The 12,442-nt window shown below is 38.3% G+C and overlaps 1 protein-coding gene across 5 annotated transcripts in view; it reads right to left on the bottom strand.

Moving 5' to 3' along the window:
- Positions 1 to 12,442, bottom strand: part of poglut2 (protein O-glucosyltransferase 2) — a 48,681-nt gene that overhangs the window by 8,049 nt on the left and 28,190 nt on the right. For all 5 annotated transcript variants that reach the window (XM_015339014.2, XM_015339015.2, XM_015339011.2 and 2 more), the window contains one exon: positions 1,249 to 1,338. In XM_015339014.2, the coding sequence (XP_015194500.1) occupies positions 1,249 to 1,338 (90 nt within the window). The remainder of the gene's footprint in view (positions 1 to 1,248; positions 1,339 to 12,442) is intronic.

Here is a 12,442-nt window from a genome sequence, read left to right as displayed (position 1 = left end):
CAGAAATATGAAAATTGCCTGTTTCTGTAAATCAACATATGCAGGAATCTCATTATGTATGCTGCTTATGTGTGGTTCCAGTGTAATAACACTTGTTTTAATAAAGTTCAGGACAAAGGAGTTGCTGAACTGCTTTGAAAAAAAAATAGAAGGAAAAGAAAAGTAATTCAGTGTCTGATCTCACGAAAAAGAAACCATTTACAACTATTCCAAAGGCAGAGGTTCTTCCTTGCTGTTGTCATCAGATTATGTGAAGGGCATTGAAAGACTGTTTTACAGCAATACAGCAGTTCACCCAGCACAAGACAGTGCACTAATAAAGGAAAATGACTCTTTTCAAGGCCAGATTTATAAAACTGAGGACAAGGGCAAACTTCTGCTAAGAATAAAAAGTTGCTTGCAGCCGTATTCATAGAACTATTACACAGCATTCATTTTGGAGACAGAAAACTCACTTTTTGAAAGTAAAAATAATTTAAAAAATAAATCTCAAACTAGTATCCTGAAAGAGGTCTCTCCTTCAATGGTTTTGTTTTTTTTTGCAAGAGAAAAAAAAGACATTAGTTAAACACAAATGAGATAATCTGGGGTTTATGCTTTTTGCACAATTATATTACAAAATCACTGTCTCTTTTGTACAAAGTGACTGCTTCAAGATTCTAGAAATCGTTGAATGGTAGCACTTGGTCAAACTCATAGAAAGACAAATATACTCACGGTTGGATTGATAAATGGTTGAGGTTATGTACATAGATAGGCATATAAATATTTAAGCACTTAAACAGATCCATACATATATTGATATACTGTATACACAAATAAATATATTTAGAGAAAGAGAAAATCCCAATGTTTGTATATTTCTTATATATTCAAATGTTTGATTTAGAGAGACAGCTTAATTGAAACTTCAGAAAAAAAATAAGGGTTTCATTTTTACTTGCATTTGACATCTCTTTTGCAAGGTTTGCACAGATGTGTGTTGTGAACTCAATTACTGGGGGGTTTATAAGGTCTTCAAACATTTGTTCCAAGACACCACCCACCTCTAAGGTTTAATTATTTAAGTGGAAAAAATAAAACTTCTTCTTCTATCCAGGCTTTGAAATGTGTTATCTTAGAAACTAAGATTTAACACTCCACGGTGTAGAATAATTGTTTTTAGGCTAAAGTTGACTTAGAAAAGAAATACCCATTATTAAATAAAAATGTTTGGAAATCTATTTCACATTAAAAATTTAAGTTTACCATGAAGAGTTTGAAATAATAACAAAATATATTATCCCCCATCAGATTTGTCCGGGCAAAGTCCTGGCCAGTTTTTGCAATTTTCTTTGCCTAATTGGGAAGAGAAAAAAGGCATTAATTTATGTGCAGACAAGGTTTATTGAGATTTATACCTACTAAACGCACACCTAGTACTTATATGAATAAAGAGGTCTGTATTGTGTTTGTTCACATTATACTGCTGCTGAGTGCTGGAAAACATCAATGACTTATACATTTACAAATATGTCCTCACAGTTAAGAAACCCCACAGGTAACTACCAATTTATTTAAACCAATTTAAACCAATTCCTATCACACACATGGGGAGGAACGCGACTTCAGATTATTACCAGTACGTCTTGCAGTATTCTGTGCTTGTGCTTTTTTGTCTCTCTTATTTTGTAAGTAAATTTCAGTATAAAAGCAGTTTAAGAAACACTTATTAATGTTTTTAATTGGCATCTGAACAGTCATTGGAATGTAACTGTGTTTTATACAACTCTGATCACTGCTACAAGCCTCATTAGATGACAGATTAGCTCAGGAGAAAAGTCAGTATACATGGGTTCTCTACACTGTGTACATTAACATTTACATTAACTTGCTGCATCTCTTATGTGAAGATTTATTTTTTATAAAATGAGAAATTACCATGGCAGGTTACCAATTACCATGCCAAGATAGCAAACGACAGCTTGTAACAGGGAACAAACTCCCAGCCTTGTACATGTTATATTTTTCCATTTAAAAACTTTCATACAGATGCAGCCATTCAAATTGCATGGTACAAACCCGTACCACATGTAACCACCTACGTCATACCGCGGTACGTGATTGGCTGGCCAAAATGACTGACTCGTGGTGCATTAGTCAGTAGTGAAAATATTTAATAATTTAATCTTTACTGTGAATGTTTTAATCCGCTTAGTATTGAATATTTATATGGAATTTTACAACTAAAGTGAAATTATAGTAGCTGAGCACAAAAAGAAGAGGAGCATAACGCGTCTGATGATCATAAACAATATTAATTTAGGAGCATAAACATATTATGTAAACTGTCTATGGCTGGTATCGGTAGTTTAAATAAAAAAATACCAGTATTCCACTTTTTTCCTAAATATTTTAGGCATCAAAGTCTTATATGTGGTTATTTTGGAAACATTTTTACGTGCTTCTTCTGACTATATTACGTTTAAACCTCACACCTGATGAAGGCTCCACGGCCGACACGTTGTGTTCTCTTTCTTCTTTTTTTCAGCATGGAATAAACCTATTACTTGTTCCTTTGCAGCCTACGCATGCTGACGCAGCTACCCACCTATATTAAGTTTATATACTTTGTAAAAAGTTATAATGTTTTAATCTTTTCTGCAAATATGCTTGTTATCACAGTAAACAAAAACATACTTTTAGAATTTGATTAATAGGGAATATAAAATGGAATTGCGTATCTAAAGAAATTAATAACGATATAATTATATTCATGTACAGTAGCTCAAATGATCACAGTAGTACACTGTCTTTGGATATGTCTATTTCATATCTATCGAGTTTCACTCCTTTACACGTGATTACATCTGTGGTGTGACGGCTTAAGCATGTGCTTTATATGCCTGAGGTCAGAGGTTTCAGCCCAGCTGTCGCCATGAGTTTTCTTTTAAGAAATAAATATTTCTTTGAAAAACTAAATTAGCAAATATTATGGACACCATATTGACATTTTTTATATTTCTAAATATCACAATGTGTTCGGAGCTAAGTCATTTATTAATAACAACGAATAATTTCAAGGGCATATGTAAAGAAATAATAACTATATAATTAAATTCATATACTGTCTGGCGGAATAAACTAAAGAAGTAGTTAATGCGACATGGAAGATAGTATTAATAATATAGCACTTTCAGGCTCACGTGGGAATGTGCCCTACCAGCTCCAGAGTCACCCAACAGGGAAGCAGGCAGTCGAGCTACAGTGAGATGTGCCTTTAACCCTGATGGACCAGGTCCCTTCTTTCCATATGAAAGGCAGTGACGTCACCGCGCTGACAAGCCCTCAGTCACCTGACCAGCGGATGCACTGCATCAGAGTCAGTATAGTTTCTGGGAAATACATTTTTCCTGCATCAAAGTTAGTTCAGAATGCCCTACATTACAAACTCCAAGCGTTTCATTTTGAGTTGAAGACTCTCACACCTGAAGATGGCTTCAAAGCCAAAACGTTGTGTTTTCTCTGTTCTCTCTTCAGCATGGAATAAACCTACTACTTATTCCTTTGCAGACTACACAAGCTGACATGGATACCCACATTAAGTAGTGTTGTACAGCTATAATAGACGTGGGTAATGTCATCCCCATTAAACAATGTGCTTATTGTGCAAATCCTGCTAAACTAAAAATTAGACACAAGAAGATTATTATTGGACAATATTGTCAGGGTCTGGCGGAATTTCTCTGTTAACTGAAGAGTTATAGAGGAGACACGCATCACCTCTTTTTACACTTGTAAAAAAAACATTCCACTCAGTGGGCAATGGATTGCTATCTCAATCACCTGCTAATTCATTTTACACCACGGGAAGACAGGAGAATGTGATTGCACTGTATCTGTGCGGAATGTGTGTTGCCTTTACAAAATTAAAGTATTTAAAATGTAGAATTAAAATGTAAAAAAAAAACTTACAGCTTACACAAAGATTCTAAGATGATCACGGGGAAGTGTATTGCATGTCTAATGGTCTAACCCCATTACCCCCATTTTGATTAAAATCTCAAACGCATGTTTAATTAAATGCCTTTATTGATTCACAATCTGACAATGCAATGTAAATTGTTATCTTTGTCTTCTAAGTCCTTTAATTAATAAGCATAGCTTTCTCACCATTTAGATTTATTTTTCATACCATCGTTAAACAAAGCAGGAACGCATTGTACTTCCTTGTGGGATCAAACGTGGAAAGATTAGATTGTAATTGTTTTTATTTTTTAAATACATTTTAGAAAAGTGTCATCTATACAAAAATGTTGTATTTATTTAATACAACTTGATAGTTATATTAATAGAGATAAGCTCTCTATTAAAGCTCAGATCAAAGATCAAACACAGATCAAACAGTAATATCTCACACACTGGGGCTGATCTCTGATGTGGTTGAGTGTGAGTGGTGTGCTCTAGCAGGCTAGCTGGTGTCTGTGTGGTTCGGGCCAGCTGGCTGTGCCGAAAAATAAATAGAACATTAAATAGAACCGGTTTAACAGCTCTAAAGCATAGTGTAGTTTTTGTGAACACAACTTTGTCAGTCAGTGAAAAAAAGACCGTGGGCACTGTTCCTCCCCCCTACATTCTCAGAGTAGAATAGGCGAACCTCCCAACGAAAGACAGTCCCCCTTACCCCAACGGACAGACAGACAAATGTTTTCACTGCCTATTATTTGAGGCTGAGGTCCCTGCTAGCAATCCAGAGGGAAAGGCAGTGACGTCACCGTGCCGGCAAGCATGCTCTTTAGATACGCGATTCCATATTATATTCCCTGTTAATCAAATTCTAAAAGTATACTTTTAAAAAACACCAGTTCAAAGTATGCTCTAAAAGGGTATTCGCAGAAACACAGAAATAATTTTTAGAATCTGCTAAATAGAGAATATAATATGGAATCGATTATCTAAAGAAATTAATAACGATATTAATTTAAGGATCTAAATATATGTATTTATATAGCTGGTAGTATTACTGTAATCCTCTTTCTTTGTAAACATGTTTTGTTTAATTTGTAATTTTAATCAATAATTAGTATTAAAATTCACACTGTGATAAATTGTTACACTTCCAGATCTTGTAAAGTGTTCCAGATGTGTTCAAACATATGTTACATTTGACTATCAAAAAAACAGGGTTTCTCCCTAGTTTATCTCACCCTCTGTGATTCGCAGAATGGTTACAAATGGAACAGGTCAGGCAGGCAGGCAGAGGGAACGGGGGGGTTGGGCGGTGGAACTGTTACCTGTCCTGGATAAAGCGGTTAGAAAATAGATAGATTTACACTTGTAAAAAACGTTCCAATTTTAATGCGATACGGAAGATATTATTGATAATAAATGACATTGGATGGTCTGTAAACTTAACATTTTCTTTCCAGCTTAGAATTAACTTTTACTTTATGTAATGCAGCTCCATACTTCTCACAAAGGCTAGGAGTGTTAACACCCCGCTGTGTAATGTTATGTAGAATAGACAGTTCTGGGGGAATTTTCAGTAGCATGCTCTGTTGTCATTATCACTGTTTTCACAACCTTCATTAAACGTCTGTTATAGAGACAGCTTTGGCAAAATCTATGGATACTTTGCCCTTGAGCTGTGAAGCTTTTAGATTCTTTGGGTCCTTTATGCAGACCTCTCAACTGTAGGAGCACCCATTATTTAAAGGATTTAAAAAAACTTTGGCTTTCAATACAATGTGAGTGTAACTTCATGCATTCCTTCTCATAGCACTTTACACTTAGTTTAAACTACTGAGTGAACTAGGTTTAATACAGACAGCAAGGGGCAGTTCTTTAGCCAGTTGTGGGTCAACTTCAACAACTGTACAACTGTGTTTTTGATCATTTTACTTGGGCTTCTTTAAAAAAAGCAGGATAAGGTCCTCACTCACACTTGCAGTATTGACTGCCCAACGCACGGAACAAACATGCTGGACAATGTTTACACTCTCTTCCGGGATGGTTACAAAGCCCTCCCCCGACCACCTTTCGGCAAATCCGATCACGCCTCCATTCTGCTACTTCCCGTTTACAAGCAGAAGCTTAAACGGGAGAGGCCAGCGTTAAGAACCATTCAACGTTGGTCGGATGAATCGGATTTTATACTAAATAACTGTTTTGCTATCACTGACTGGCAGATCTTCCGCGAAGCTGTCGAAAATAATATCAATCTGTATACGGACTATGTTACTGGCTACATCAGTAAATGTATTAAAGACGTGGTTCCCATGATTAGTGTTCGCACATATCCAAATCAGAAACTGTGGATAAATGGTGAGATACTGTACGCGCCAAACTGAAAGATAGGACAGCTGCTTTCAATTTGGGCGATATGGATAAATACAAAAAATCCAGATATGACCTCAGGAAAGCTAAAATAGCTAAATACAACTACAGAGTTAAATTAGTCATATTATCACGGCTGCAACACACGGACCATATGGAGTGGTATACGCACCATTACAGACTACAAAACGCAACCCAGCTATATCGCACAACAGTCTGCCTCTCTTCCTGATGAGCTAAATTCATTCTATGCTCAGTTTGAGGTCAGCAACGCAGATCCAGTCAGGAAGATTCCAGAAATCCAAGATGGAAACCCACTGATCATATTCAGAGCGGATGTGTGTAAAGTTTTTAAAAAGACCAATCCACGCAAGGCTCCTGGCCCTGATGCTATCCCTGGCCATGATCTGAAGGCATGTGCAGACCAGCTGGCAGATGTCTTCTCTGACATTTTCAATCTCTCTCTAGCTTAGTCTATAGTTCCTTCCTGCTTTAAGAAAACCACCATCGTTCCTGTTCCTAAAAAACCCAGAGTCATCTGCCTAAATGACTACCACCCTGTTGCACTCAGATCAGTTATCATGAAGTGCTTCGAGTGGTTGGTCAAAGCATACATCACCTCCTCACTGCCTGACACCCTAGACCCACCGCAATTTGCGTATCACCAGAACAGGTCAACAGAAGATGCTATTGCCACTGCCTTCCATACTGCCCTCTCACACCTGGATAAGAAAGGAACATATGTGAGAATGCTGTTTGTTGATTACAGCTCAGCATTCAATACCATAGTGCCCTCAAAGCTTGTCATCAAGCTCCAGGACCTGGGATTGAACACCTCCCTCTGTAATTGGATCCTGGACTTCTTGACGGAACGTCAGTAGGTGGTGAAGGTGGGCACCAACATATCCTCTTCGCTGACTCTAAACACTGGAGCCCCCCAGGGCTGTGTGCTTAGTCCTGTCCTCTACTCCTTATTTACCCATGACTATGTCACCAGGCATAACTCAAACTCCAGCATTAAGTTTGCGGACGAAACAACAGTAATTGGCCTGATCACAGATGGTGAGGAGTCTGCATACAGGGAGGAGGTTGAAACCCTGGCAGCATGGTGCCAGGAGAACAACCTCTCTCTGAACATCAGTAAGACTAAGGTGATGATTGTGGACTATAGGAAACATCAGGGAGGAGACCACATACCTATTTACATCAACGGGACTGCAGTGGAGAGGGTCAGCAGTTTTAAGTTCCTGGGAGTTAACATTTCAGAGGACTTAACCTGGACCCACCACACCAACATCATGGTCAAGACAGCACGCAGCGCCTGTTCTTTCTCCGCAGGCTTAAGAAGTACAGCATGCTGTCACATATCCAGGCCAACTTCTACAGGTGCACTATGGAGAGCATCCTGACTGGTTGCATCACTGCCTGGTATGGGAACTGCTTCGCCCGGGATCACAAAGTATTGCAGAGTGTGGTGAAGTCAGCGCAGCTTATAACCAGCTGTGAGCTACCAAGCATCCAGGAGATCTACTCAGCTAGATGTCTGAAGAAGGCCAGGTCCATTCTCAAGGACCCCAGTCATCCCACTCACAAACTGTTTTCCTCCTACCATTCGGTAAATGGTACCAAAACATTCAGTCCAAGTCCAAATGACTAGGGAACAGCTTCTACCTCAAGGCAATAAGACTGCTAAATAGCCAACCTGCAGCTCCTTTAGCAAATCACCTGTAATGGCTACATGGACACAAAGTTTTCACTGTATTCAGCATAACTGCACTACATGTATATATTGCATACACCATGGACACATAACAGCTCTACTCATATTGAGTTTTATTCAATTTTAAAAAATGTAACATCAATCTTGTCATTTTTGTGTTTTTCTGAATTTTGTGATTTTTGTGAACTCACAGAAAAAGACATTTCATTGCCAGCAACTACTGCTGCACGCCGTATTGTTGTGCATTTGATAAATAAACTTTGATTTGATTTTGATTTTGATTGTGGGTGCTGTGGTTTAAATGCTATTGGCTTGTGAACAGCATACCCCATCCCAGTGCATAGTGCCACATTGAATAAAAGCACGAGAAAAAGAGATTCACAACGCAAAGCTGTGTCAGTCTTCTGTGTAAAAAATTGGTTTGAACATCATGGGTGCTGTTTTTAATAAGCTACTGAGTAAAAAATAGGAATTTTCCTGCTATCAGCAGTATTGTGTATATAGTTAACCTTTACGTGAATGAAAACAGGACATAAAGAAAGGGTTTCAGAAATCAAGCTTTATTCCCGTGCTTACAGTCTTGGTAATTGGAGACTGCGCTGTTCTTCTTCCTGTGGTGATATACGGGTTTTTCCACACGAAACCGAATTGAGCAGTATTTCTCGCATTGTGAACTTGTGCACACATCGGTCCCCAGGGTTCGATGAAAAACCGGAGGTTTACAAAAAGAAAATTAGCTCACTGATAGTTTTGTGTAGAGGCTGTGAAAATTTTCACAAGTAGAGATCTTTAAAATGTGTTTGGTTTGAAGGCTTTCTGTATTTCCCTTGCAAAGATATAGACATAAGAATATTTTTGCGTGGTAAAAAAATGGCGTAAAAACAACATAGTGAAGCCTATGAAAACATTCACTTTGTACACACAGCAAGTGTTTTCGTAACTTTAGGAAGTTTCTTGAAAACTCTACAGGCATGCCAAAATCATTTTTGAACTTCAAGCTAACTTTATCCAGGTCTTCACAGACATCCTTCTTTGAACGCAACTGTGCTTCAGTAAATATGTACAGTTTATCAGCTTCTACAATGCTTCTAGTTTAGCAGGATTTGTGGGATAAGCACATTGTTTAATGGAGATGACATTACCCACGTCTATATCACTATATAACACAGGTTTGAGTCGGAGTGTCTGTTAATATAACAGAGCGCCTTCCAATACATATAGCTACTGCATGATTTCGTTATCTGTTTCAGCTAAATGAGGGAAACTAAATCAGTCAGAATCTCGGAGTGTCAATTGTAAAAATGACCCTTCTTCCCTCCTTTGTTTAACTTAAAAGATTTTTGCGAAGAAATCCTTAATCACAAAACTATCACTTAATTTAGCAAGATACATAAATTCACACCAGATCCAACAACAAGTTATAATAGTGGACCATTTTTATGTATTCACATACATAAACAAACCGAAACTAATACTCTGATCGCGCTTTGAACCATTGGGTGCAGCACTTGGTCCATTACCACTACAAGGACAATACATTATTTTAAAAAAGAAACGGATATCAAAATGTTTCCAAAATGTCCGCCTGTGATATTTTAGCTGCTTAGTTACACAATTCCATATTCATATAACTATTGAGTGATGTTAAATCACTACACCATTTATCTTTTTACAATAACAGCAAGTGGTGTACTTATTATGTATTCTTAGAAAAGGATAAAACGTTAAGATGTACAGAATATAAGCTTAATAATGTTAGAACAAGCACGTTAAAGCTAGAACCCATGTAAATTACCAAGTTAAAGACTTTGATACATAAAATATTTATGCATAATAAAAATATTTATATATATATTGCTGTGCTGGCCATATAGAGCAGTCACGACGTCTCAAGACTTTGAACTGGTGGTTGAACTGGTACCAATGAAATCGTAACTCTACCATTGCCCATTTGAGAGCAAGGAATTCACCCTTGTGGGCAAGGTATGTTATCTCCATCACCGTCCTCTCTTCTGATGCTAGGTGGCCAAGGTAACTAACATGGGTCTTTGGGAAACTGCATTTCTTGGGCTTAAATGTCGATGTGTAGCTGAAAACAATAGTCATCCAGATACAGCAGGGGGTTAGAGAAACTTTTCATCTCTGAATCAGCTTGTCATTCGACTTTGGAAGGCTGGGGTCTCCTTTAACCAAATGGCACCTTTTTATATTCAAAGAGGCCATAGACCTCCTTCCTTGACCTAGCACTAGCTGACAGTCAAGTCTAAGGTGGTAAGAAATGTGGCTCCATCCAAAGCATCCAGAACCACCTCAATATGTGAGAAGTGGAAAGGAATCCTTATGGTATTCAACTGTCAGTAGTTGATGCATTGATGGAGAGACCCATCTTTCTTCTGTATTAGGACCACTGGGGAGGCCTATGGACTTTTGCCGGTCAACTGGCTTCAGCCACTTCCATGCAGATGTACTGTACAATCTTCAGCTGGTGGTATTCGGTGGCTTAGTGTAAATAAGCAGTTTTTCATGTTGAATGGTGGAAGTGTACTCAAGATCCAAGCAGCTCTTCCAACATTCTCTTCTGCTGCTTATATTGCAATGCTATCTCTGAAATGTTACTTTCAGGATTGCTGCATCCTCACGTAGCATCTGGCCCGGGGACTTTCACTTACACTACCTGCTTCAGAATTGACCTACTCCTGTGGGACTACCTGCTCCTTTGGGCCAAAGCCCTATAATTGGCACACCCACTTGTTGGTGTGGCCCAATGACCACTTCTTTATGTACCACGTAGTGGGCAAACCCCAGCAGACAAGGGGTCTTGGCTGGAGACTGACACTGATTCGCCTCAAGCCAAGCCAGTGGCTACTCTTGTAGTCTGCTCCTAAACTCTTAACCCCACTTCCTTATCCAGGTTCCTAACTGGCTATGATTACATTTGTCCCCAGAAACTGCCTTTCTGTATGGGATGGTTGGCACACAAACACCAGAACCCCATGGTCATTCTCCCAAGGAACATTATATCCAGCTTCACAACCCTGAGATAAGGAACTGTTTGGTCTACTGCCCCTTCAATTTTGGACCTCTTCCAGTTCTGGGGACTGTAACTTAGGGTATGACTGCTAGACTTCATTTGCGACAGAATTTAAAGCTGTCGCAAATGAGGCTAAAATTGACCCTTTTGGCATCAACAGTAAGCACTATATTTGGCGCAGTTAACAGTGAACATCATCCTAAGAACACTATCCCTACTATGAAGCATGGTGGTGGCAGTAGCATGCTATGGGGATGCTTCGCTGCATCAGGGCCTAGAAGAGGTGTGAAGATAGAAGGAAAAACGGATGCGGCAAAGTACAAAGAAATCCTGGAAGAAAACCTGCAGCAGTCTGCAAGATTAATCTTCCAGTAGGACAATGACCCAAAACGTATAGCCAAAGCAACATTGGAGTAGTTTAAAAAGACAAAAATGTCAATGTTTGTGAGTGTGCACAGTCAAAGCACGGACTTCAATCCAATCTGTGGCAGGAACTGAAAATTGCTGTTCACCAACGGTTCCCACCAATGTTCTGTCTAATTTTTTTTTCTGCTGAGCAGATGACCTAATAATCGGAGTGGCGTAAAAAAGCTGTAGTGCAGGATGAACAGGGCTTCAAACGGTCCTATGTTAGAACTCAGTGATTGACCGAAAAGACCAAAAGCAAGGCTCAAGGGGCATAATGACATGTATTGCTGCTGATGATTTTGTAAAACTTTTGCCACCTAAACTAAAAGAAGAACCTACAATATGTAGTTTTAAGAGACGTTTTCAAGTACTACCTATTGAGTTGACCATATTTAATTGCAACATTTTGTTATTTAATGACACCCATGAAGGCCTATTTGTTTTGCCACATTATCTGAATTTTTGACTGATTGTTTGCTGTTCAGTAATGTCATAAATTATGCATGAATCGCACCTCCTGAAAAACTTTTATGAAACTTCCATTTACAACATACAAATGTTTATTTTCTGATATTCTGTTTGATGTTTGTTCAACAGTTGATTGATGTGAATTGCAATAAACCGCTTACTTACGTACTTAGTATTGTGCACGCTAATGCAAACAGTTTTACCATGGACTTTTTTTATTCACGACATTGCAACTATAATGCAAATCATGCATTGCATATCTTTAACTTCGACAGTCAAGTTTAACAGTTCACTAATCACTATAAAAAATATCAAGTTACTACTGTATGTCACTGAAAATTATAGAAGTCTTCACTTCAATCCTACCAACAGAAGTTTAAATCTAACTCGTGCTGTACACAACCATATTGTTCAGATATCATTTCTGGCTATCTTTCAATGACAACCATCGCATGTACAACTTGTCGAGATTAATATTCTGTTCATTGTTTTGGTACAAT

Source organism: Lepisosteus oculatus, chromosome 13 (genome assembly GCF_040954835.1).
Source record: "Lepisosteus oculatus isolate fLepOcu1 chromosome 13, fLepOcu1.hap2, whole genome shotgun sequence".
In the NCBI taxonomy this organism is placed as follows: Eukaryota; Metazoa; Chordata; class Actinopteri; order Semionotiformes; family Lepisosteidae; genus Lepisosteus; species Lepisosteus oculatus.
This window is presented reverse-complemented; position numbering and strand designations above follow the sequence as displayed.